The 26,839-nt window shown below is 49.5% G+C and overlaps 2 protein-coding genes across 13 annotated transcripts in view; both read right to left on the bottom strand.

Annotated features, from left to right (window-relative positions):
• GIGYF2 (GRB10 interacting GYF protein 2) overlaps positions 1-7,067 on the bottom strand; it is a 73,464-nt gene extending 66,397 nt beyond the window's left edge. For 9 of the 12 annotated variants that reach the window (XM_042885311.1, XM_042885307.1, XM_042885316.1 and 6 more), the window contains exon 1: positions 6,983-7,067. The gene's annotated coding sequence lies outside the window, so the exon portion shown is untranslated. Of the gene's footprint in view, positions 1-5,970; positions 5,988-6,203; positions 6,519-6,982 lie in introns of those variants that run through there. The other 3 variants (XM_042885310.1, XM_042885314.1, XM_042885312.1) reach the window with 3 other exon arrangements.
• Positions 7,068-11,162: 4,095 nt separating this feature from the next.
• Positions 11,163-26,522, bottom strand: EFHD1 (EF-hand domain family member D1). Its single transcript, XM_042885382.1, has 4 exons — positions 26,192-26,522; positions 18,981-19,128; positions 13,897-14,031; positions 11,163-12,803 (listed from the first exon to the last, which is right to left on the bottom strand). The coding sequence occupies exons 1-4, from the start codon at positions 26,488-26,490 to the stop codon at positions 12,669-12,671; spliced, it is 717 nt and encodes a 238-aa protein (XP_042741316.1). The 5' UTR covers positions 26,491-26,522; the 3' UTR covers positions 11,163-12,668.
• Between the last annotated feature and the right edge of the window lie 317 nt (positions 26,523-26,839).

Below are 26,839 nucleotides of genomic sequence, written 5' to 3'. Positions count from 1 at the left end.
CAGGGCTCCACTGCGCAGCAGCTACATCGCATCAAGATGATCCAGCTTCACCTTCAGCAATCGGTAAGAAAGCATTCAAGCGGCAGATACTGCAGCCAATTTCACTGCCTTGAATTCAAAACCACACGGATTCACTGGGCATCAGTACTGATTTTCACTGGTTTCTAAAAGTTTCAGCACAGCAGTAAGCAGGATGACTCAGGTGCTACGCTATCAATCCAACATTAATCATCAGCTAAAGCAGGCAACACTGATCAAAGGACACTGACAAAATTAAGGCCAACCAACGAGGATTTATGGAAGACATTCAAACAAAACGTACTTTAAGAGCAGATATTTCATTGCTCCAGTAGGTAAATAAATTCTAACATCTCCAGGACATTTCAATTAAGAAGAAGGCTAAAAAAGTCCGAGTCATTCTCAGTGCCCGTTAGGTCTCAAACCACCATGACCTACACTGTTGTTTCTCTTTGTGCTTTTAAGCCTTCCCTCATAAAAGAATCCAAAATTGATCACAGAACACAAATTATCCTCAAAATACAAATATAAGAGGCTATCCTCAACTTCTGTAGAATTTCTAACATGGGCTTACATCACTTCTAAAACCTAAGGCTCACAAAAATAGGTATGGTAATGCAAGTGACACATCATCAATAAAACCATTATGAATTATTCAATTGCTCTGCCCAGTATAGCAGGTTGCACTTAATAGGCCCAAGCATCCCATCAAAAGACTCACAGGCAGAAAATGTAAGCGATACACAACAGATGCAAGGCCATTCTGGGAAAACAGCCTTTAGACCAACCTCAGGTTTATAACAACAAGCAGCTGGAAAGGAACACCAACGCTGAGCTGAACACCTAACACAGAACACTGCATAAATACAACACAGATTAAATTCACTTTGTATCTGCCTGCTGGAGGAATAGTGTTTTCAGTTCTGCTCTCCGGAAGGCAAGAAGGCTGATAAATCAGAGGGTGCTCAGAAACAGATAAAACGTTGCAGATAGGCTCCACAAAGGAGAACAAGAGAAACAAAGTTCTATTTATTGAGCTTCAAGAAAAAATTAAGAAATATCTTGCTCAGACAGTGAATGATCATGTAAGTAAAAAAGACAGAAGACCCAAGATTATCCAGATAAATGACTGAAGTGAGAAATTCAGAGATAAGCAGAGTCAACTGTTTCCAGGTCAACACTGGATGATTTTCTAAAAGGTAATTTTCTGCTTAAGCTAGAACATCATCAGCAAATACATTACTCATACTATGCAAGATGCCAGACGAGTCACAGCAGTCCCTTCTGACTTCCCAGGTCTTTATGCTGATAAAGGCAGTGAATTTTTCAAATCCTATCTACCCACACTCCAAGAGGAAGTTTTTCCTAAAGGAATCGCATCAAATCCATCAATTTCTCCCAAAACTGTGCCTCTATAAAAGCAGCATTTACACATCTCAACTCATAAGCTCACTGTCCCAAATCACTGCAATAGCATCCCTGCCTCTCAGCGATCTCTGGCCAAACGTTGCCCACCACATTCCCCACCACATTCCCATGCAGTAGGAGCACCTGAGCACCTTCTGCTCGCTCAGTCCACCCTCAGCTTTCATGGAGCACTGCAGCCTGCAACATGCAGCACCACTGCCAATAGCAAATGCAAAAAGCAGGCACTAAGCTACGCTGAGACAGAATGACAAAAGCCTGAGGAGATGCCCACGTCTAACAAAACCAAACCAAGGAACATTAAACACCACTTTTACAGATGGCTTCCTTTCCTACCTCTGAATCTGAACCTTGAGGTCAGAAGGAGCAGAGGGTGAAGCATCATTTGCTTCACCCGAACACAAAAGACACGAAAGCTGCCCCAAGTTTGCCAGTCAGCAGGCAGGATGACCTCCACCTTTGTGACAGGGCTTCAGAGAGCAGTGATTCAGCTGCGAGCGGAGTCAGAGAACCACACCCTTGGCCCTGCCACTGGCTGGAACGCAAACCATTTCTCATTCCAAATCCTGTCCCAAAACCCTGCCAGCACTCCGTCTTCCAACCGAAAAATCACTTTCACATCTGTCTCTACCTTGTACATAGGAAAAGTTCTGCTAGGTACGTATTATTTAGCTTGTTTCATTCCACAAACTGTTACAGATCAGGATGCTCAGCCTGTCTCCTTCTGAACAAGCGCTTCACTCCCAGTTGCCAGACTACAGGAATGCAACCCAGAACTCACTGCAGCCTTTCTGTCCTGCTTATCACACACTGTACAGCCCATGTGTGCATTCAGAATGGCAGGAAAAAAGTTTCTGACCACATTCACTGAATTAACAGACCTGGGCTGTTGTGGTTTTCTTCAGATATTGTTTATATAAGTGGCTTCTTTGGGCTCTGTAGAAATACTCCCTCCCTGCCTCTCCTTAAGGTTTCCCATGCATGCAGTTCAGACATCTCCTATACTCGAGAAAAAAAATATTCAACAGTTAAGGGAATATCAAATCAAAACTCTTAGCAGAAAGAACTAGCACATGCAGAGTGTGTTTTTTTTATTTTAGTATAGTATTATTATTTATTATAGTACATACTATATATTTACATTACATTACTACACATAAATTACGTGAGTTCTTAACAGATGATCCATTTTCCTCTCTTTACGTCCACACTACTGAAGATTGACAGAAGTGAACATCTAAGCACTGTATCTTTACACTAACCTGCATGGTTATCCCAATCCCACCTAAGTACTGCTAAAGTCCAGTATCTGATACGAAAAGTATACATACAGATGATTCCATCATCAGCTACAACTCACAAATCTCCCTCTTCAAGGAGAGTTGAACAAGTCCCCTGATTTATTAAATAAAGACATGAGTTACTTAGACTTTAAAACCTTATTACACATGATGAGCACGGGCAGCCTCACCTTCTGCCTGTCACACATTCTGCACAGCCTCCTTGCCTGGCACCAACAGTGTTTGAGCAGGGAGCTGGGGCACACAGCCACCAAAGGGCTGCCTCCTCCAACCTAAGCCATCCTGCAGCACTACCATATGTGGATCACAAATCACAGCTGATCAAATCAATTACTTGCCAGCCACACGACTCCCTGACACATTACTGACATCTCAAGTGGTGTAAGTTCATCTACCCGTCATCACAAAACCCCCTGCAATGTAATCTGTACAAAGTTTCCTTCTATTCCTTGCAATCTGAACTGACACACCATCGCACACAGCCCACAAACCTCCTATCCAATCTAATCTGTATGTGTGAAATTGCAGCCTCTGAATTGCCCCGTCACACGTCTTTCACATTGAAGGCCATCAATATAACAACGTGAAACCACTTCATTGCCAGGGACAGGATGGAGGGGAAGCATTTCTCTACAGAATGAAAATGATGAAAGATGCAGTAACAGAGCACAAGGTACTGTGCTTACTTTCACTGTACCAACAGCTGTTTAACACGACTATCCTTCCAGCTGCTTTATTCTCCCATCATTACACATAAGCTAGTTTGTACATTAGACTTGACTTCTACAGTCCTCCACCACCACCTGGGCTGAAGGTGAAAAAAGTAACGTTACTAAACATCACTACAACCAAAAACGTGCTTTTATATGTGCACGTATGCATACAGACACACACAAAACCACCAACCAACCACAAGAGGGCCGATGTGGTGCAGACCTTATAATTTCAAGCACTTCATGCTGCTTCTTAGCTCCATCCACAAGTTCAGCACATCCTGAACAAACTTGCTGGGTTTTCTGTTCCGATGGTTTTTGATGCAGACCGTTTCGACAGTCAAAGAATGTTCAGGACTTGCCTGCAGGACAGGCTAAGCTACACTTTGTAACAGACTTTGTTCTCATCAAATACCACCCCCCCTTCCCCCCCCCCATTTCACACAAGTGTTTCTAAATGCCGCTCAGCTAATTAAAATCAATTAATGAGGAAAATGCACAAAAAGCCCCTTTAAACACAGAAACTCCCTCAATAAGAAGAAAAGGGATTTTTCTTACTGAAACAGCCAGGGAATCTCTAGCAAGCTATGTGGGAAGAAGGAAGCAGATCAGGTCTGTGTTTTTACACCTGTAAACTGAAATCTTGCTGGTCAGTCCCCTCCCCCCTCCTACCTGAGCACTGGCACAGCTGCCCACAGAGCAGTGGAGATCTCAGGAGACTCAAGACCTGCCCACACACCCTGTGTGCCACACCATAGGGAAGCAGCTTTAGCAGGGGCTGGGACTGAGCCATCATTGAGGCATCGCTTCCAATCCCTACAGCTTTGTGGTTCTACCTCTAATCATGAATTTAATACAGTTCATTTCCACTCTTCTTTGAGCAATGCTGAGAAAAGCATGCTAGGATATCCTGACTGCCAGAAGACTTAACTTCATACTTTAACAAGCTCCAGGACCAAATTTTCAAGACCTCCAGCGAAAGAGTGAAGACACATTTGACACTTACTTGAACTTATAAACAGACAAAAATAGGCAGAAAAAAAAAATCATATTCTTATTTCTAACAAAAAAAAAAAATCTAAAGAGCTGGAGGCCTGAACCACTTCAGAAGAGGGGGAAAAAGGGAAGGAAAAGATCCTGACTCAGGTGCCTGGCTCATCTTCATGAATTGCTGTGCACTAGTGTTTTCCCTGCACGCTTAAATAATTACAAAGGTCCTTCAGCAGAGGCTCACAGAAGCAAACAACCTCCCCAGCCAGTCTGTGTGGCTACCCCAGTACATGACTGACACCTGGCTTGTTTAGTTTAGCCGAGTAGCTAAAGATCTTACAAGTGCCACCAGCATTTAATCTACATTCAGGTTTAGGAACCTCAAGTACACAACAGAGCTCCATTTGGACAACTGGCCTTAATGGACAGCAAAAGCAGAAGAAATGCAGTAGTGATTAGTCTGAATTCCTTTCCTTCCTTGCTCCCTCACCTTTGACGGTCAAGATCTTCTCACCAATCAAGTAGTAAGCAGTCTGACAAATTAAGCTGTAAAAACCTCAACTCGCTGCTTACAAACAATTTTCACCTATGTCAATATAAAGACCACATTTTTCATTACTTCATCCTTAATGAACAGCAAAAAAAGAAAAAAAAAAAATACTAAGAGTACCTAAGGATTCTTCACAGTCCTCAGATGATTAACAACAGTAACAAAAAAGAACCTACAAAAACTCAAGTTGCTGTGCTATCATTACTGCCTACTATTACGCATCACTGCAAGTGGCAACTTTTCACTTTAGTTCAAAGCTCTTATTTCAAAGCACACTCAAGAAAACATTCAGAAAAGGTCCCAAAATAAACACCATGATCAACCTCCCTCATGTCACCAGGTACTGGGAGATGACAAGCAGCTCTTGAAGGCATTAAGAAAGCATCCACAATACTGGGAGATGTTGAAAGGGGCTATCGAAGTCTCAGAATGAGCTGACATTGAACCTCCATGTGCAAAACTACTTTTTAACATAGCTGATCATTAAACATTGTCTAATCATGTATGGTGAGGAATTAACAGCAACACGTGTGACCTTTCACACTAACCTTACAGAACTTACTTCTATACGAGCCTGATGGGTGAAGGGGGAGTGACAGCAGACGCTCCAGCATTTCTGCTGGTTCTCCCAGGACTGATTAGGACACACATTTTCACTTCAACATCAGCTAACTGTCCAAAGAGTGCCTAACCAAGTGAACTGCAGGAATACCAAAATCTCATTAATACTGAAGATCTTATCTACTGCAGCCACCACCTCATAACAGAGCTTAAAAATAGCAGAACAAAGCATTTGTTGGTGACTACAACAGCCAATTCTGCTTATAATGGTTCCAAAGTATCACACTGTGAATCTATTAAATGTCCTATTCAGAAAAGAGCAAATGAGTTCGTGCTTATTACAAAGGCTCCTAAAAACAAGAGCAACCAGCAGATTTATGGGAAAAGCGGGGAAAAGAAAAATAACACGTACTTTCCAAGAACTTGCCCAAGTCAGCTCCTGAAGCAAGAAAACAGAACGAGGGGCAAGGAGTTAGAGAGATTACAAACAGAATTCAGAAGTTAGTTACCCTCCCACCCAAGAGAACGAGCCCACAAAAAAACAAACAAACAAACAACATGGTAAGAGGTAAAGCACTGCAGCAGCAAGAAGAAAATGTTGTGCTGAAGGTTACAGGGAAAAAATACATTTTATTCCAAACGTACAACTTGGCAGCAGCTCCTGTTATCCTGCAACTTGTCCCACTTCAAAGTGGGATTGCACAGAGTTCCTTTGTTGACACTGCAACGACTTGTCTTAGATCAATACCAAACGTACACGATCGTGATCAGTGCTCTCGTGGGGCTGCCAAGGCCTGCTTGCTGGTCATGGCTGCTTCCAATACTCTGCGCCTGCGGGCCGGAGAGGCTCAGCGCTCCACGAGCTCCTTCCTTCCTTCCTTCCTTCCTCAGCCCGCAGCACCTGACAGCGCCGGGCGTGCTCCGACCGGGGCAGAGGCTGCGCTCAGCGTGCACCTGCGTGCGAGCAGGCCCAAGGGCCCGGGCCGGCTAGGGAGGAGGGAACTCGCACAGCTCAGCGTGACGGGAGGCGCGGCCGCCGACCCCCAGCGCCGCGAGGAGCCGCGAGCGCCCCGCCGCCGCCTGACAGCCTCTCGCCGCCGGGCGGTCGCTCGGAGAAGGCGAGGCCCGCGCCCCGGCGAAAGCCGGGTAGAGCTCAGCGACAGCACAACGCGACGGGAGCGGGGGACGCCGGGCGGGAGCGCTCTCGCCACCGGGCCCGGCCCGAGAGCTACACTGCGTTGTAGGCCGCGGGGCTGCGGCACCCCCGGACCGCGGAGGACGGGAGCCGCCGGGCGGGCCGGTGCGCGGGGCCGCGGGAGCCCAGAGCCGCTCCGGGGGACGGAGAACGCGTCGGCGGCAAGAGCGCGTCGGCGGGGAGCGGCCGAAGGGCCGGCGAGAGCAGGGAGCCGACGAGACGGCGTTACCTGCGCTCTCGGACGGAGAGTCCCTCACAGCCACAGCGACCGCTCGGCCCCAACAACACAAGATGGCGGTCGCGCCGCCACGCAACGTCACGTGAGGGCGGGCCCCGCCCCCCGCCTCCGCCGCGGGACCCGGATGGGCGATGGCCCTCCCCTCCCCCGCCCCCGCGGGGGTGCCGCCCTCGTGACGTCACCGCGCGCGCGGCGGCGGCTGCCCGCCCTCGGCGGCTGCGCGCGCACCGCCGCTTTCCTCAGAGGAGCGCGCGCCCCCTGCCGGGAGCGGCCGGCAGCCCAGCCGCAGCGCGCGGCCCGCTGCTCCGCGGCCCGCGTTCCCGGCGCTCGGTTCCTATCGGCGCTTCCCATCAGAAGCCGCCTTCGGCCGCGGTGACGAGCGTTGTCCCGCAGCCGTGCCCTGTGATCGGGTGGCAGCGCCGTGCGCGGCGACAGGAGCGCGGAGCCCCGCGGGAGCCCCATCGTGCGTGCATCCTTCGGGTCCGAAGCTCCCGAGGGAAAATCATCAGGAGCTCAAGGCAAAGCTCCAGCTAGAAATAGCCGTTTATTTTTAGCCTTCAAGCCCGCATGAGCGCGGGGTGCGGAATCGCCCACACGGCTGCCGGCTGTCACAGGCGCCCTGCTTTCAGCACAAGCTGTTGCACCCCGTGCCTTCAGCCGCAGTCCGTCTCCCTGCGCTGGGCCAATAACCGCTCGTCACCGTGCACCGAACCGAGGCCGAAAACGATGCAAGAGTGGACACGAGCGATTCCTCGTGAGCTAACGGGTGACAGGGCAGCGTGCCTTAGGGTTTAGTTTTGGCTGAGAGCGACACAGACCTCTTCATCCCGAAACCTGAGAGAAACGTCTCCCTCAGGAGGCTGATAGGTTAAAGCAAAGCTGGCTGGCGAGGAGCTGGGCACTGACAGGCTGCGTTTGGTCCCCCTGTATGTTGTCACACAGCTCCGTGTTAATAACGGCCTGGAGAAGGGAGAGAGGCAGCGCTGCAGTGCAAGCTGTCAATAAGAACTCCCAGCTCTGCTACAGAAGCAGCTGTCCCTTATTATTCTTGTGCATTTAAGTACCCAAAATATTATGTGATCTAAGGCAAGCTTTATCTGAGCTGGGAGAAGTTCAGCACTCCTAGAGATCTCCCCCCCCTTGTTAATACAAAGATACTATTGAGACAAGAATTCAGGAAGAGAATGTCTGACAGATGTCTCATCTGTAGAACTTAGCTTTTTTTCTAAAACACCTCAAGGAAACTCAGATTTATTGTAATGGTAAGTGCCTCTTAAGTCCTCCACAGCTTTCATTCAAGCAGAACAAGAAGGTTGTCATGAAAATTCAAACTCTATCTGTGCAGGTAAGTTCATGCGTGGTTTAATTAAAGGACTGCATGTTGCCTGTGTATGAAATTACCCCCAACAGCTAGGCTGAGATTTCCTCAGGTACTGAGGGCACGATGTACCTCAGAGCCCTGTTGATTGCCGTGTCAATTCATCCGTGCTATTAAAAATCCAAGTGCAAGGAAATGGCATCCCTATCAAACCAGAAGCATTCCTTATTGATCCGTTGTTTCCACCTGACCTAGTATGAAAGCAAGAACCTGCATCCCTCGGTACAGCTGGGAAGCTATGAACATAAAGTACAGCTTTGAAATGGTAGTAATCACCATAGAGCAGCTCAAAAGATGTGTCAGACTTCCACATCTGCCCTCCTGATCTCCAGTTTAGTTATTTGGAAAAGCAGCTCCCCTGTTTATTGAAATACTGGGCTTTCTGCCTGAGAAGTCAGACAGCAGTCTCAGCAGTGTCTGCCTTCCATGAGAGGGAGAAACCATCATCATTTGTCACGTCCCTAAAAATAACGGTAAGAACAGCAGACGAGGCAGGCACACGAACATCCAAGTGTGGTGTTTAAAGCCAGTCAGTTCAGTGCATCTGTCACCTCAGATAGCTTGTGCTGAAAGAGTACCACATAAACACTGCTACTTTGGCACACCCAAATTATTTTAAGACATCTTTCTTAGATTTGGCAAGTTGAGTTTGAAAAGCAACAGTGAAGTACGCAGGTATTTCCAATCCATCTTGCCAAGGATTTATTTGGATGCTCCCATAAGGCTACATTTCAATTTGGTCAGCTTAATCTTCACAGCTAAAGCCTAAATTCTATGCCACAAAGAACCTGGAGGCAAGATACTCCCACATTGTGTTGTTTCCCTTTTCCTCTTGAGCGTGCCTATACCGAGCTTTTTAGGTAAGAGCTTCTGCCATCAAGTGGTGTCTGCTGCAGTCCTGATGAGTATCACAGTCATACCAGTGAGAAACACACTGTAATTTACAAACTCAGTCTCAGTGTTTGCTGAAGCACTCATGACTTTTCAGCTGTACATCTCCTTCTCTGGGAAATTTTAAACAACAATTCTCCAGGGATAAAGGATGAGCTGAAGTTCCTGTTCCAGGAACTCAGTGACTGGAGACAAGTCTTCACCCGTTCTGAGAAAGACCTGCATCTGCAATAGATTTTTCATGACGTACCTGCTCTTACCCTCACAAGCACACCCAGAGTCACCTGGGGCACTTCAATGGTGACAAACCAGCACCTTTCAGTAAATAGAGCTGACATTGCCAGATGGTTTAAAAAGCCATTGTGGTAACATCAGGCATTAAGAGATGACAGCATCAAGAACTACAGTGTATTAATTATAGACAAATAAGTGTAAGTCCATGTTGTCAACCAGTACGTATTGGCTCAGAAATTCAGCCAAGCTTTAATACTTGTGAATGACCCAATTATACTGTCATTTAGTCCAGTAATTGCCAGCAAAATAGAACAATTTAAAGAGCAATTAACTTCTCAACGTCAACTCTTGCAAAGCTGATTTCAAAACTCATGTTGCAACTTCAAAATACGTGTACATCCAAAAACATTTACTCTTTATGCTGAATAGAAGTGCCAACTAACAGCAGCCACCTGAATTGAACAGAGCTCAAACAGAACAGCTGCAGAGCTGACATGCTTGCTCTCAGCATGCTAAAGATGACCTCATAAAAAAGGCTGGGCTGGGACAAAATCCAGTTAATCCAGGAGACTGGCACCCTCTTAGGAAAGGACTAAGGAGCAAAGTCAGCTTGCTACAGACAGCAAGTTTTATAGCTGATCCTCTTCTTTGACAGCAACCTTTTACCCACGTTTACATATCTTCCCAGTTTGTGTTGACTCACCTGGCTATCTTGTCCTATTACTGATGCACAACCAGATGGAAAACCCATCCTTCCAGGCTTTGCAGCCTGAGCAATGTGAGAGGGCCACACAGGACTGATCTCCTTATTGAAACCTGTCGCCTAGAATTGACTCAAATCTATTAAAAAAAAAAGTTAGAACTTCCCTTACGGCACTGCCCTGCTGCTGCCCCGCACAGCTACGTGTGCAAACTGACACAAGGCAACAGCACTTACTGCACCTCCCTGGGGAAAAACAAAAATTCAAGAGCTGCAGCTTTGCCCTTTTCCCACAGAAAAGACAACTAAGGAGCCAATATCCCGATCTTACCTCAGGGATCCAAGGGCACACAGACATGTGGCAAATGCATCAGCTGCCCACAACATACAGAACAAAGCCATACAAGAGATCTGTCTGGGTGAAGTATTTATGCTTTCCATGTCATCACTTGATTGTGCCTGCAATGAAACAGTTAAGGCTCCTTCTGAGCCCTCCATGCTGACCCTGGCAGCAAAGGTTAGGAGATCAGCAAGAGCAGAACCAAAATGCTCAGTCACACTCAAAGACTCATGTGTATTCCTTCCCCTTTATAAAAGGAAAAGGCAAAGTGAAATGTAGCTGAAACGACCTGCCCAGCTCCCAGCTGGAGCACTATCAGGGCTGGGAGGCAGTGGCTATTTTAAGATATGGGAAGGCTGACAATGTTCAGCTGTCAACACTCAGCAGTGGATGGTATCTCAAATATTTACACAGCCATGTTCTTTTCGGAGGAATTGCAAACATAACTCTTTAAACCAGAGCTGCTGGATAGAAAAGCATATCAAGAAGGCTCCTCTACTTCCTCACCCACCCAAATCAGGGTGGTGAGCTCTGGGGCTCAGACATTGGCACAGCATGGAGTGGGGGTCACCATAGTAGTTTGTAAACAAAATATAGTTTGGGAACCTAAAATAATCACAGACAAGACTGGAGATAATGATGCTTTATTTGTACATTTCAGCAACAGGAAAAATAATCAAAGATGAAATTATTTGCTTTGTTGTAAAGTATAAAAACATTTAATTATAAATATTTAGCTAAAAAAAGCGTGATTTTATAAAATATAATCTGTGAAGATATATATATACACACAGTTTAATTGTTTAGCAATTCTTTCACCTGACATTAAAGAGTAGAAGTTTTTCTATTTGTTATTCCACGCTCACAGTTTAGTGCTCATAGTTTAAGAAGCAAAACAGACAAATGAAATAGATGACTGTTGAATTTTGGTCTGGAGAGAAAAAAAAAAAATGCACCAACTGGGGCAACAGCAAAGCCAGAATTTGAGCAAATTCACGTTTTGAGAGGTCTCTCCAAGGGAACACAGCTTCCCTCTGTCATAACCTACAGCATATATCCAGACAAGCATCAGGTATTTAACCTTTGTGGGCAAGTTTTCCGTCTGCGTTAAAGGAAATAGCTACATACAGTGCAAGCCCTCTAAATCCAATTCAGCTGAAGATGGTAACCTCTCTTGAGCAGGGATCGCTCAGGATGCTGGGCTGGTTTCATCTGTTATGGCTCTAATGAAATCAAACACCATCACCACCTTTATGATTCAGGATGAGCACATATCCAAATTGGAAAACAAACAAACCCTGTGTGCCATCCAATTCTGTCATCCATCTGGCAATATCCCTTAAAAACAGATACAGCTAAGGCTGAAAAACACAGTGAAGCCATATAGTACACAAAACATGATGGAATGTGAAAGATACATGATTAGGCAACTCAGTTTTCTATTCCTTGTTTTAGAGAGCCAGCTTCCTCCCTTCTAAGTTCTCAGAAATCCTGCATCTTATTGAAAGGTTAGTATGGCACTTCAGAGAAGAAAAACTGGAAGACTCTCCAACATGCTGGGCAGAAGAAAAAAAGCTACAGGAAATAATTAATTTGATCCCTGTCCCTAGTAGTTATCTTTCTCTCTTCACAGTGCTTTCAGTGCCTGCAGCACAGGGCTTTGAGGGCGACTGGTTAAGTCAAGGATGTGTGACAACAGCAGCACAAACATACAGGAAGTGAATCTGTACTTTGTACGCTGCTTTACACAAGACCTCACTACTTGAATGTAAGCAAGGAATGAATTAATAAGGAGGTTAAGAGAAAAGTGTACAGAAAGAGGAAAGAATGAAGTAGGTAAACACTTGTCAGTGCTTACCCATGATTTGCTACCTGCTGTTTCTACTGCAGGGCGATGTACTCCTGACAGTTCAAAGCAAACAGCATGCACACAGCTCTTCTGATTCACATCATTATGAATGCATAGTAACTGCAAGAGTTGTGTCCTTAGCAACTCGGAAGGATCTTCAAGAGAGGAAGACTAAAATCTGTTACAGCTTTGCTTGGCAGGATCCAGGCTGTTCTCTCCAGGTAGAACCCTGATGTGGAAAACGTACCAAGTCCTGTGCAATCAGAGCACATGTTGGCTGGCTGCTTACTGGGTAAATGCAGACTTTAACTCCCTGAAAGCTGCTCGGCGGTGTTTCCTTTCCTCCTCTTCTCGCTTTCGCTCATCTTGCTCAGCTCTTATCTCTGCTTCAAACTTGCTTGCTGAGGAAAGGGCTTGAACCTTCACAAAAGAAAAAACAAACACTTTGCATCAGAGACAGAACCAAAGTCTGCATTACTCTTAAGTGAGCAACACCAAACTGTTTACTGCACCCCTCATTGCTTAATGGGAAGCTGCCAGCATGGGTCAAGTATTAATTAGACTGCACTACTTGGGTATTTACATCCAGTACTTGCTAACTTGCTTGACTTGGACATCAGTAAGAGAAAGGTCATTTACTAATAAGTCGCTAGCAAGTAACCAAAACAATGCTGTCAGTACTAGGTCAAATGCATTATTTCTGTAAGCATACAGCATAGCATAAAGTTGTGAGTAAACAGTGGGAGAAACTACAGAAGAAAACAGCTCCGAATCATAGCCAAATCTGAGATAATCATACTACACCACAGATAATCTGCAGATCAAAAGGGACTTTTTTTTTGCTGGCTGTTTTTCCAGCTTTCATCTCAGTACATCTGCTGTGCAATAGCTGTGCTACACTCTCAGGACAAAACTTCTTATGTAAGCACACAGGATTATTCTCTCTCCAAGAGAACTTGCAAAAAGGGTGCTTTGTCAGCTTCACTGTGTAAAGCTCTTTCTGCCAGCACCAGGACTCTGTGGAATAATTTTGATTCCAAAGGTTACAAAGAACTGCTCAAGAAAGACATCTGAAATTCTATACTTCAAAACTCTCAGTTCACCACTAAACTGAGTTCTCTGGTCAAGTTTTGGAAAATGAGAAAGTTGGTCCCAATGCATTTGTTTCCAGGATGCTTTTGTCTTCTAAAAGAAGTCAGCCAGCTGGTCACGTACAGCTCTTGGCCACTGGGCACAAGTCCAGCCAGCTCTATCAGGGTACGACCCACAGCAGAGACTGGATGAAGGCATTCTAGTGTTGAGTAAACTGCAGAAGAATGGTGTAGCTAGATAATAAAGTCTGAAGGGAAAAAACAATACAAATTTTTAAAAGGTGAAGGCCAGATGAAGTTACACATTCTTTAAGCTAGGGATAAAATAGACAATATCTTCTACTGAAAAGCAAGCAGGGTTAGAATCTCAGTGGTAGTCAGGTTCTACGTGCAGTTTCATGTCTGTCTTTGGTACAACATACCTTAGCTTCAAAGAAGTTCTTGGCTCCTTTGACTCCTTCAATGGACACATCTATCTCAGAGAGCTTTGCAAGAGTCAACAGTCCACTGTCCTCCTCAAGTTCCCCAGCCGCAGCTTTATGGAAAATCAGCAGGAACTGTCAAGACAGGAGAAACATTCAAGTTCTTCACTGAGATGAAGAATTAAAACACAAACAGCACAAATATCCACCTGTGGAGTTGGGGACAACAGAGGGGGGTAGGAATTGACATTTCACAGGGAATGAAGCTGGTTTTATAGAAACCAAATTGAGCTCTCGTGTCCTAGCTCTACTATAGAGCCCTGCTGCACTAAACAGAGAAACCTCTTAGGAAAAGAGGGTTTGTGTGGAACAATGCCATGATGAAGCACAGCTGCAGGGCTCCTACACAGCAAGAGGAAACCATCCCCACCTGCCTGGTACAACTGTAAGGTGGGCTCTGATCCAGCCCTCTATATCCCCAAACCCTAATGCCTCCCCCACTGTTGTCATCTGAGACCCCACATCCCACAAGAATGAAAGCAGGGCAAAGTCTGCCTCGCCTCACACCTCAGCCTCTCTGTATGAGGTGAGGGTCCAACTCCCCTAGGGAGGATATCAGTGCAATGGTGTGCACTTAAAGCAATGTGGGGACAGCCCAGCATCAAACTCAGCCTTCAGTACTTACTAAGCCTTGCTGTCCACACAGCATAGGAAGAAAAAAACAAAATTAAGGCCAAAAGCACCAGGAACAATAACACACGGTCACTTCAACTGGCTCCTTGTCTAGGACACAGGAAAGATTACTCAAATCAGTACTTGGAGCAATGCCTCAGCATGTTCCAGGAAACCCTGAATGGTTTAGCTACAATGAGCAACACACAGGTATTTCTGTTGTGCCCATTAAATAACACACAGGAGAGCTTCTCTAATATGGCTGTCAGGTCAGATCACGGGCAAGCCCTCAAGAGAGGTGACTCAGAGCTAACTTAAGGGAGTACCAGCATCCACAGTAAATAGTTTTGAAACCTCTGTCCTGCACTGAACTACAGACATTTAACAAACGTGGAGTCACTACAGCAGAGCACAAACTGGCAAATTGCAGAAGAGAAAGAATCGGCCATATTACCATTAAGGAAAGCACTTTAAAAAAACAAAACCACACACAGAAGGGTCAAGAACAGCTGCTTAAAAAGAGAGATCTCTGCATCACCCGATAAGCAAATTCACACAGCCAATTCCCTGCTATTCTTGGGCACCCCAGGAGGTGTCTCAGTGCTTGCTTGATACAGCACTGAAGTAACAGAGATGGAAACAAGCCGCCCAGTACCAAAGGAGTCCAGTAATGATGCATCACTGCAGCACTTCAGTCCAGGGCAGAGAGCTCAAATACCACACAGAACTGCTGGGAAGTCCATCTGCACAGGCACGCCCGACATCCTTGGCACTTTAGGACTTGGCTTTCTCCTCCAGAAAGCGCCCGTGTTATCCCAGAGGAGGGCAGCAGAGTTCCAGCATCTGAACTGAGAAAGCCTTACTTTTCTCTCTCAAATTGTTTGCAGAAACCAACGGAGATCAGAGAGTTTGGGAAGATTCCCGTGGGGAGGGGTGTGGAGATGACGGCAGTGCTGGCTGCCCTCTCACAGAGGCAGCATTACCAGGCCTTGCTTCATGCAACGGCCTTGTAACCCCTTGTGTGCTCAGCACAAAACAGCCAGAAAGCAGCCTGTGCTTGGGGAGAAACTGCATTCCCCTCCAAAAACATGCGGCAAATCAAATAATGCTCTGCTGAACAGAAACTAAATCCTTCCCAAGGCACGCTCTCACACTGCTCAGATCCGCTAGGTCTGGGCTTAGTTCCTCTCTCCTGCCACCACTGCTGAGCACAGGGGCAGGGAGAGCCAGCAGGCAGACCAGGCTGCGCACACTGCAGATCGTTGCAGTTCCTCCTCACAGTTTCTGCTCCACCCTGCGAGTCCCACTTCCTGGCACTGGACAAGTGCAGCAAAAGCAGCACAATCCTGAGGTCTGGCACAGCTGTTGCCCAGGGAGGGGACTGGAAACACCCAGTCACAAGTACAAGCGTGCATGAATCATCCTGAAACTAGGGGATGGGGAAGCAATTCCTACCGTGGAATACGGGCTGCTGCAGCCAAGGAAAGCAAGCTTAGAAGGAAACCAAGGAGCAAGCCACCAGCTTGAGTGGACAAAGCATAGCTCCAGCCTTTGAGTACCCTGCGATACAGGCTATAGGGCATCGTTCTGGTTTCCACCAGATCTCGTGATTCATCCTACATGTCAGCACACTGCCTGCAGCCCACCCTCACCAGTTACTTGCTAGTGAGGCATCAATCCTCACTTAACATCAAGCACTATCAGAAATTTTAAATTCAGAAATAGGAGCCCATCAGGAAACTAACTCATTTCACACCCCTGCTAGACCCAGGATGTGGTACACGCAGCTAAAGCATCAGAGAAATGTCAAGATTAGTCAAAGTGAATAATGTTGTACTTTTAAAGACCCAGCTCTTAAACTGATACAACAGGACACACTCTTTCCACCGCACAAACTTTATAGGAAGAAAGAGATATTTGCCCTCATATCATTCATTATGAAAGGCTTAATCAGTACCAAGTCTCAGAGCAATGCTGCAAACATGCAACCCACTGAACGCCATGCTGACCCCCAGGACACAAGGGCAGGTATTGGATCAACTGGCAGCAGTGCCCTTGGAACTGCTTGCCAGAGAAGTGGTGCCACCTCAGGCTGCAGCTGGCACAAACCCTGCTAGCAAACATGACGTGGGTCAGCACTTAAGCAAGTGAGGGTGTGAGGAAGTGGGTGAACTCTGGTAGAGTGTAGATAGCAGCTAGAATTAACCATTACTACTACACCAATTAACTCTGTTTTCCTGTGGTAACGAAAAAAACCAACCTGAAGATTTTTCTCCCGCTGCTGTACATGACATATCAAAGCCTCAACTGCTTGGCTCAAGTGGCAAAGGAAGTCTTGTGCAGTTAGTGGTTGATAAATTGACCGACTCACTCTCAGAAGTCACCAGTACAGCAGCACTCCTAGTAGGGCCAACAGCTTGTCAGCAGTAAGGCAGCGCAACACAGGCCTGCCTTCCAGATAACAGCTTACACAGGATGGGAGGACATGGCACTACCCAAAGCAACTACAAAAAGGTGACCTGTTGCAAACAATAGAGGACCTTAGCATTTCTCTGGCCAGGCCTCAAGCAGCATATTTTCAGGCAGGTTTGTCAGGACACATCCTCTGGAAAGACAGACAGGAGCCCTTCAGCAGTTGAGTTGCATGCTGCTGAGTTCAGGCATGCATTTAAAATAGGGATTCTCCTTGCATTGTTAGAGTGGTCTAGGTTAGCTCACCCTCCACGTGCTCACTGGTCACCACTAGCAGGAAGTGGAGCAGGGCAGGGCCACGGGGCTGGTTTAGGCCTTCTAACCCACCAGGAAGCCCATCTTCCTGCCAGCCCTCTGCCCAGAGCTTCTGTAACAGCACAACAAGCACGCTGCTCCTTTCTACCACTGGAAGATTTGTGTTCCTGCCAAGACTGTGCAATTTGTCCCCAGTGCTCTGCCAGTAACATTGCCTCATTCCAGCCTGTGTACCACTCAAGCCTGTGTTTGCTTGCCCATCTTTTTGCATCTGGCGACAAACTACAGCAACAGCACCAGCTGCTGCCTGCCATGTGCCAAGAGCTGGCAGCACACTCAGCACATGCCAGCTGACGTGTGGCCATGCAAGGGGCTGTGCTCCAAACAGGTGGCAGCAAAAGAGGAGCCATACCACCACTTGTGCTGAAACACCAATGCCAGGACACCACAGGCTGGACTCCCAGAGCCCTGGGGGATAAAGGCACTTAATTTTCATTGCAGAAAGCATCCGCAGCACTGCTCACATAACCCAGGAGCTGTTCTAGCCCTTCACCCAGTCCAAAGGCGAGCCCAGGCAGCACACAGCAAAGCAGAGAGGGCTTCTCCAGTGCACGCAGAGGTTTGGCAATCACAGGTGCGCATCTGCTCTGCCTTCAGTGCTTATCTGCCCCAGTGTGACTTGGAGCCAAGGACACTGTGCTCTTCCTGCTCCACTGGATTCTTTGCTACCTCCAGTTCACCTCTGCCTGAGCAGGTACCCTTCCCTTCACACAGGAACTGCCAGCTTAGGACTTCACAGGTGTAAGCAGAGAAGTTCTCACTGTGGTTGAAAACATTCCTCTGAGCAGTAATGGGAACAGTGTGCAAGAGGGGACAAAGCAAGGCTGTAGGAGGAATGGTACCACACAGTTATTCCCAACAGCTCTAAAGCGTGGACAGAGGCATTCTCATTTTCCCCACCCCTCAAAAAAAAGAAACACCTCAAACAGATGGCACTTTCAAAATCAAGAATATCCAGAGATATTCTAGCAGAGAGCTCTGCATCCCACCCCTGCAACCAAATACCCACCCTAGGAGCGTGGCAAGAGCACAGTCCCCCCCCAGGGGACTGGGGACAAACAGGTCCTGAGCAGTAAGGCTTCCCTATCTCCAGCATATCCTGGAGGGAGGAGCAGCAGGATGGCCACGCAGCCTTCCACTTCTGCAGAAGTCAATGATTGTACTGCCTGAGGAGCTGCTGGTTAACGTATAAAGCCACACTGTTATGCACACTGCTGATACAGGCAGCAATCAAAGCCTTGTATAAGATTATTCAATAGGAGGTTGTGATAACTGCTGTGATAAAGGCTGGGTACCCTTGACTGCACAAGTGCCACTAAGCGCCCTCTCTTCTTTCAGCTAGCAGCAGCTCCTGCCCTCAGCAGGGCTCCCAGCTCCTCCAGCACAACTGATGCCCAGTAGTATCACAGCAGAGCAATGACAGGTCTCTTTGCTGACTGGAAGATGAGCATGGAGACAGTTGCTGACAGTGCTTCAGATGTGGATCTGCCCATGGCCAACCTGCTGCTTTACCACATCCCACAATAGGAAGCATATGGAAAGGACAGTTCTACAGTTGGAGAACAGGGCTGCCTCCTCCATTCTACCCCACAACCACATCCACAGCTGCATCTATGCCACCTTACCTCACGGAAGCTGAGCTTCCCATCAAAGTCTTCATCCACCTCTTTGATCATGTTCTTTAGGCCCAGGTGGGTCTGTGGGGCTCCCAGCTTCTCCATCATCAGTTTCAGCTCCATCAGGTCAATGTATCCATCCCGGCCTGAGTCATACCTGTGGGGTACGAAGGGGAGAGGGTCAGTCCTCATCATCCCCTGTATCCAGGAGCATTTTTCCCAGAAGAGGAACTGAGCAAATGGAAAAAACACAAAGCAGTTCAACACGCAGCAGAGAGAAGCTGCACAACACAGATTATATTAAGCTTAGGGAAGTGGTAGGCCACTTTCAGAGCTGTCTCTTCCAAGAGGGAAGTACTCAAAATCTCAAGCCAAACCACCCCACACAGAAAGAAGAGGAACTCACTTATCTTGGGATTTCCATCTCGCCCACTTACGTGTCCAGCATGAAGTTAACTTCATGCACACAGTTTACACCATGCACCAGCATGGAGCAGCAAAGGCATGCCAGAGCCAGCTGCTGCCTCCTCTCAAGCTCATTTAGAGGAGAAACAGGGTGCACAGACCAAGCAGAACCTCCCCTCAAAGGAGACTATCTTCCTTAGTAAGCAAAAGACACCCGCTTGGCTGTTAGAATCTCTTCTCTCTGAAATGCTTTTGTACTACATAAGCACTCTGCTTCAGGGCAGCTGTTGATTCAGTGCCCTGAGGCAGAGCACAAAAGCAAGCTGGGGGAAGCACAGTACACTGCTGTAATCCTGGCTGGTGCCTGATGGCTGCAAGACAGCAGTGGGAGGAGAATAAATTTATACCCACCTTGGGACAGGTCTAGGAGCAAGGCTGGAGTAGGACCATGCTCCCATGAGAGCACAAAAGATTGTAAACAACTCCTTGCAGGAGGAAAGGGTAGAAATAGGGGAGGGAGGCAGTGACCTGCAGCTCTCAGACTGAGACTGCGCACCAGTTCCTCCCTTGATATCCACTGCCAGCAGGAGAGGAATACCCAGCACTTCATAGCCATGAGAGTCACTACTGGGTTTCAAAGTCCAAAGACACAAAAGATTAACTCTACTATCAGACAGTTCAATAGCCATCCCTCATCCCAGCCCTGCCAGTCCCTACATTCACCCAGAGTGAAAAGTCCCACCACATCAAGCTTCAAGATTCATTCCCAAATCAGAAAGTGAGTCAGCCCAGAGCTGGCCATTGGGGTCCAACAGAAAGCCAGGGCTCTCACAGCAGGATGAGGCAGGGTCTGGCTGGGCTCAACCCTGTTGCAGTGCCTGCTGCTGCCCTGGTTTCCCCCCACCACCTCAAACCCAATGCAGCTATATCTTGGCTGTTCAGAGAGGAAGCCCTACACACTGTGCTGAAGCTCTCTTCTCCGGCAGGAGCTAGTGAAATCCTTCCACCCATCACTCATTTACTATTAGCTCTCTTCCAAAGAGCATGACGGCTGCAGCCATCCCAGACCAAGACCTGCACAATTGTGGTTACTCTGGAAGCAAGCCCTTTCCAGCTGAGAAACCTCACAGCTGCAGAGGAAGCTGCGGCTGAAAAAAGCATGAACAAAGCTGCTGGCCCTGAGCCGCATGCAGGCGTGGGCAGTGCAAGGCAGGGCTGCAGCCAACAGCATTGCCCCACCACAGCACGGGGTGGGGATCCCTCAAGCCAGGCATCTGCTGCTTCTCAAACAGCCCCACCACCTCCCAAACCGGTTTTTATACTGCCATTTTTATATACAGTTTTATATTACCATGAGGCCCAAAGTATCAAGCCTTTAAGTACTAAAGTGATGCACCTGTGGGGCTTGCAGACCCTGCTGCTAACCTGCAGGCACATCTGCAGCCAGCAAACCTAAGGATACTAGATGGGACAGCTTTCTGGAAAACTAGGAAAGAAACCTTTATTGGAGCAGAAACCAGGTCGCAGAGCTGACAGGCCAGGAAAGCAGGCACACTGCAGGAAAGCATCAGTAACTGAAGGTATGTGTAAGCAGCACAACCAAACCTAGCTCTGAGATGCTCTCACAGAACTGCACTAAGTACAATCTCTTCCCTGTTTAAGTATCAGACTGCTTTTCCTATAAGTTTGGGGAAAAGGGTACGGAGCTGCTCCTCTACAGACAGCAGGACAGGCAGTGCCTTTGATCAGATAAGGCACGGAGGCTCTGGGGATTTGCTTTTTTGTGTTTTATCCTGACAAGCTAATGCTGCTCTCTAGCTGGCTGTGGAAGCAGAGCTACATTGAGCCCTCGAACAAGGGCTGCCACTCAGAGGAGGGCAACGGAGAAGCCAGAAGATGGGGGGAGGTGCCCAGCCCACCCCTTTGATGCAGGCACTACCTGGAGGCAAACACTGGTCCTAAGTGCCTCTTCACCTCAACACTGAGCCTGGAGGGCAGACACCATCCAGAAGGGTTAACTAGCTACACGGGGTGCCTCACCACCAGGCACAGCTTCAGGGCTCAACTATCCTGCAGAGAGGCAGCACAAAGCAAGGATTGTGAGGAACAGGCAGCAGAACAGCACGCAGTCCCAGCCACACAATAGGTGTTCAGTGCACAGGGCTGGGCGGCCCCAGAGGAACACTTCAGCACAGGACAGGCCACTGGCAAGGGGCAGCAGCTCAGCAGGCACACATCCCCCAAAGTCAGCTTCCCAGAGACGGCAGGACGCGGCAGCTCCCAGATGCTCACTGCCACCCATGGAGCAGTGCAGCACCCTGCAAACTGCTGCATTCCCTCCCCACCCCCACTCTCCTCCCAGAGCAGCGTGAGTATTTTAGGACCTTGGCACAGCCACACGACTGCCACACAGCTGCATGGCCAGACTATTTAGGGAGAGACATATTTATAGGGCATGAGAGAAGGTGTTGTTCATTCCCTGCTGCACACCCATGGGTGCAGGCACTTGGCACAACAAGGCACAGCACAGTTGTTACATAGCTGAACCTGGGGAGCATTGGTCCCAGCACTCCTCGGCCTGACCCAAAAGCACACCGACTGCTTTCTGGGAGCTTCCCTTCAGCATCCTGGGCTCCAGCCAGGCCCTGGGACATCACTCACCTATTGCACCACCAGCACAGCAGCCCAGCTCCTGCAGGTGACAGACCCCTGCAAGGATAGCACAGGTAACAAGCAGAACTGGAGGACAGCACCAGAGCAGCTTTGGCCCCTACATGTATCCCAACATTCTGACCCTGTCCTATACTGCAGAAGAGGCACAGCAGGACTATGCAGCACCTGTGTGCCCAGCTGCCTCACCAGCCCTGCCATCACCCTCTGTCCTGCCATGACACCAGAGCTTTGCTCCCTTCATGCTCAAAGCTGCCCGGGCTGCCAGCCAAGGCTCACCCTGGCAACACGCAAGCATTACCGAGGGGCTCTCACACTGACAGGCAAAGATATCTCACGTCTCAGGCACACAGAGATGGGGCAGCTGCAGCAGCGTGTCAGCAGCTGGGCTGTGGGGGGTCCCCTTCTGCAACAGGGCAGCCGTGGCCCCATGGATGAGCTGGGACACCGCACACAGCTACAAGCACCGTGGCTGACACAGTAAGGCTTTGCAGCGCAGTCACAGTAACAATCCTGGCAGCAGATGAGACACTGAGCTGCTGCCAAAATCTGCTGCAACAAGGATGCACCCAGATTCCCAGGCTGGCTCACTTCCACCCAGGCTGCAGTGTGTCCCTGATGCTGGAGCACTGGGAGAGGAAAGAGGCAGCAGAAATAGGGGCAAGGAAGGAAAGAAGCAATGCTTAACTGAAAAGACTTCTTTAAGGGCAAGAAGTATATCAGGCATAATTACTGTGCTAGTGCAATCATTACAATGGTGTTATGCAGCACAGCTGGAGGTTTACACCACAGAAGATAAAAGGACTGGGTAAGGAGGAAAAGGAAAAGCTGAGGACTGCATTACCAGTACTGAGTTGGCTGTTACCTCACCACTTGTCTTAATAAGAAAACCACCAAACAAAAAAAGAATAGTTGAATGAGAAATCCCAAATACTGGAGGATCAAAGAGCAATTTCTAAATATTCACAGTCCTTGAGAAAGACTGGAAAGAAAACCTGCCTTTCCTGTACACGTTTGCTGTACCTGAGCTTGCTGCACACACTATGGGCAACTGTACTTTGATCTGCTACTCCCGCATGCTGTAATGCCCTAGCACAGGCTCTGAAACAAATCAGAGTAATGGTGCTGAAGTGGTAATAATCTCTTCTTAAATATTTCAAAATCCTTTCTAAGCAGCACTTGATTTCCTCTGAGCATTGTGTATCACCTTACACGTCACGTGCTTTGATAACAACTCCCGCTTACTGGGGCAGGAGCAGACTCCCCTCACCAGCAAGCATTTCCAATCCCTCTGCCATACTTTGCTCTTGAAGGGATAGGACAAGATGGAGGTCTGCTACACACAGATTTCCTCTGCAGAGCTGGAGTGACTTGTGCAGCCAAGTCCCCATCAGGATTACCTCCCTGACCACTGTGGCAGACCAGGGACAGCTGGTCACAGCAGGAGCACAGCCATCCCGGGGTGAATGAGGGTGTGCAGCACCCATCTGCGCCCAGCGCACTCAGGCTGTTTCAGGGGGTCAAAGGGAGACCGCAGCCTTCCCCTTCCACTTCATAGGCACAAGGCAATCATGAAATGAGTGGGCAGCACATGAAATTCCTTAAGTGCAACAGCAACGTGGGAATTTATGCACTTCCTCCCACTTCCTCCCACCCTGCAGACTAATCTGGTGGCTGCTCTCCACCCCCGCTCCATACCTCAGGGAGGTCACTCAGCCCAGGCACAGCCTGGCTCTCACTCACACACACCTGCCCTCAAGCCGCCTTTGCCCAGATGAGATCACAGCAAGGTGAGCTGCAGGACTCCAGAGCTCCCCAGAGCCTGCTTGCAAGGCTTTGGGAAGAGAGGTTATTGTGGTTACCTCCATCACCACACAGTCAGAACAGGCAACTAATTAGGTCGCATTATAATTAGCCTGAGCTGCAGACTTCCTGGTCCCTCTGCCAAAATAAGAAAATAAAAGCCCACCCCAAGAGCTCCTGTTGCCACCTGAGGCACGTCTACAGTTTGCAGCAGTAGCCCCTGGCGTGGCACAGCCGCAGCACCCTGCTGCTGGCACCTGGGACGCTCCTCAAGCACACAGGAGCAGGGATGTGAGCCTCAAACAGGAGGCAGAGCCAAGCCCAACTGAACCCTTGCTCCCAGACCCTAGGGATGGGAAACCAAGAGCAGAAACTTGGCATCTGGTGGCAACAAGACAACATGCAGCTCGTCAAATACTTATTTTCTAACATCAGTAAGAAAAATCCTAGGTGGCTGTTGCTGAGGCCAATAAGCCATATGAAGCATAAAACCCTTAATCACATTAACTCCAGCTCTGACAGGCAGGAATTAAGAGGAGTATTTCCTCTCCTTCTGGAGCACATGGTGCCGGCCAATGCTTAGAACAGGTTGCTGGGACCAGATGGAGCAAAAACCAGATCCCCTACAGCCAACTCCAGCTGCATCCAGCACAGCCACCACCAGGACAGGGGTTTCTATCTACCTGCCCAGAGGGATGACACCCACCATCCCCTGGATCCCCTGGGGCCATGGGAGCACGCAGCCCAGCTCCATCCTGTTCTGGCAAGCTGACCAGCACTCAGCTGCAATGGTCCTCAAAGGGCACACAATGCTTCCCAGCTACACTGAACTGCTGATTAGCATTCAACTGCAAAGTCTAAATTCCCCACTTGTAGGGCCTGCATTTAATGAGCTCATTGTCTAAAAATTCAGCTGCAATTCAGTTCTTCCACTTTTTATTTCCCCAATCACAGTTGCTCCCTTCCTAGTCCACATCCCTGCCCACTCCACGCTCCTACCCTCAGCTTCTAGGCCACAGGCACAGCCATCACGGTTCACCCTCCTGCTCTCACAGTCCCACATCCCAGCCCTCCGCACAGCACAGTATCCCTTTACCAGCTGCCAGAAGTGGCACAGGAGCAAAGCAGAGCAGAAATCTCACCCAGGCACCTCCCTCGCAGTGCCCAGCTGCTGATGCAAAGCAGCCCACACAACAAAGACCTCCGGCACACTCAGAAAGATGAATGCCTCTCCACAAGCACACAGCTAGGTTTCCCGCAGCAACAGTCCTGTCTGGGGCCAGCAAGACCCCACAGAGCTGTGAAGTGGAAGCATTCAAGCGAACTCTGTCTCTTGGCCCAGCCTCCGAAATGCTCAAGGCAGCTTTCAGACAGGAGAAAGCCCTGACAAGTTACAAACCCTCTGCAGACACCTCTGTAAGAGAAAGCAGCTCCCTGCACCCCACACGGCTCTTTCGTGGCCCAGTCTCTTTGTGCTGGGCAGCACCCCCACCTCCAGCCCTGCCCCCTCTCCTCGAGGCCGGGAATGTCAGGCCCAGGGAGCAGAGATTCGGGATACCAAAAAGAAACATGAGCACAGGCAACAAAGGCACTCACACACAGCCCAAATGCAGGAGCTGGGACAGAGCATGAAGAGCACACAGCAGGGCTGGAACACGGCCCTGGTTAAGCAGAAATGCTTTGCCTTACACAAACAGTGCTCTGCATTGCTTGAACATAGTATGAACGTTCCTGACAGGAGGGGAACTCTATCCCAGGAAAAGAGGATAAGAGGAAGCCCACTCAAGCTTCATTTGAGTGCACAGGAGGGAATACAAAGCCAGGCCAACAAGACTGCAGTTGGAGCCACAACGCTGCCGAGCGGAGCTGCGGGGAACGCTCAGCTGCCGAAGGCAGACCAGCAGCGTGACTGTAAGGCACAGGGACACGGCCCGCCCCGGGGCACGCAGCAGGGCTGCAGCAGCAGCACCGCACCCCTGCCGGCCCCGGCGAGCGCACAGCAGGACACCGGACGAGGCCAAGCAAAGGTCAGCCGTACCTGCAGGCAGCAGCCGCCACCCGCAGCACACGGCCGCGCACGGCACGCAGCGCTCGTCCCCCTGACACAGGGACGCGCAGGTGCTCCTCCTCGTCCTACTTTCCCCATAAAGTCAGAGCTGCCGGGCGCCACCTCGAGCGCTCATCACCCCCGGCCCCGGGAAAGCGGCCGAACAGAAGCAGGCGGGGCGCGGGGCACAACGGCCGCGTCCAGCCCTCCTCGCACCCACCGAACACGCGGGACAGCCGGGACGGAAGTAAAGCGAGGTGGCGGGGGGGTCGGCGGAGCCCCGCGCGGCACTCACAGGCGGAACATGCGCTCCATGTCCTTGATCTGCCGGCGGCTGAACTCCTTGAACTCGGTGTAAGGGTTGAAGACGGCGGCCCGGCGGGGCTGCGCCGCGCCCTCGTTGATGTCGTGCCGCCGGGCCAGCTTCGCGCTCAGCTCCGCGTCCGCGCTGGCCGTCAGGCAGCTCCGCTCCTCCTCGCCCGCCTCGGACGGGGCCGGGACCTCCGCTTCCCGCTCATCGCCCTCCGCCGCCGCCCCGCTCTCCTCCAGCAGCAGCCGCCGCTGCAACTTCTGCGCCAGCTCCTCCGAGGCCATCGCCCCGCACCGCCGCCGTTCGCGGGCCGCGCTCGCGCTGTGCGCAGGACCGCCTGCCCCGCGCCTGAACTTTATTCCCTCACTCGGAGGCGGCGGGCGGGGCGGGGCGGGGCGGTGCTGGAGGAGGCGGGGCGGCCGTGCCGGAGGGCCGCGGGCGGCTCCCCCGCGTGACCCCGGAGCCGCGGCCGCCCGCAGCCCCGCCGTGCAGGGATCGATCGCCTGTCTCGTGCCGCGGGGCCGTAAGCCCTGGCGCGTGCCTCCCTCTCGACTAAGATGAACGCGGACAAAGCCCGGCCCGGCCCCGCGCTCCCCCTCCTCTGCGAAGCGTGAGGAAGGCGGGCGGCCCCCC

This window comes from Lagopus leucura, unplaced genomic scaffold (assembly GCF_019238085.1).
Source record: "Lagopus leucura isolate 7727_CA_CO unplaced genomic scaffold, USGS_WTPT01 Super-Scaffold_100049, whole genome shotgun sequence".
Taxonomy (NCBI): Eukaryota; Metazoa; Chordata; class Aves; order Galliformes; family Phasianidae; genus Lagopus; species Lagopus leucura.
This window is presented reverse-complemented; position numbering and strand designations above follow the sequence as displayed.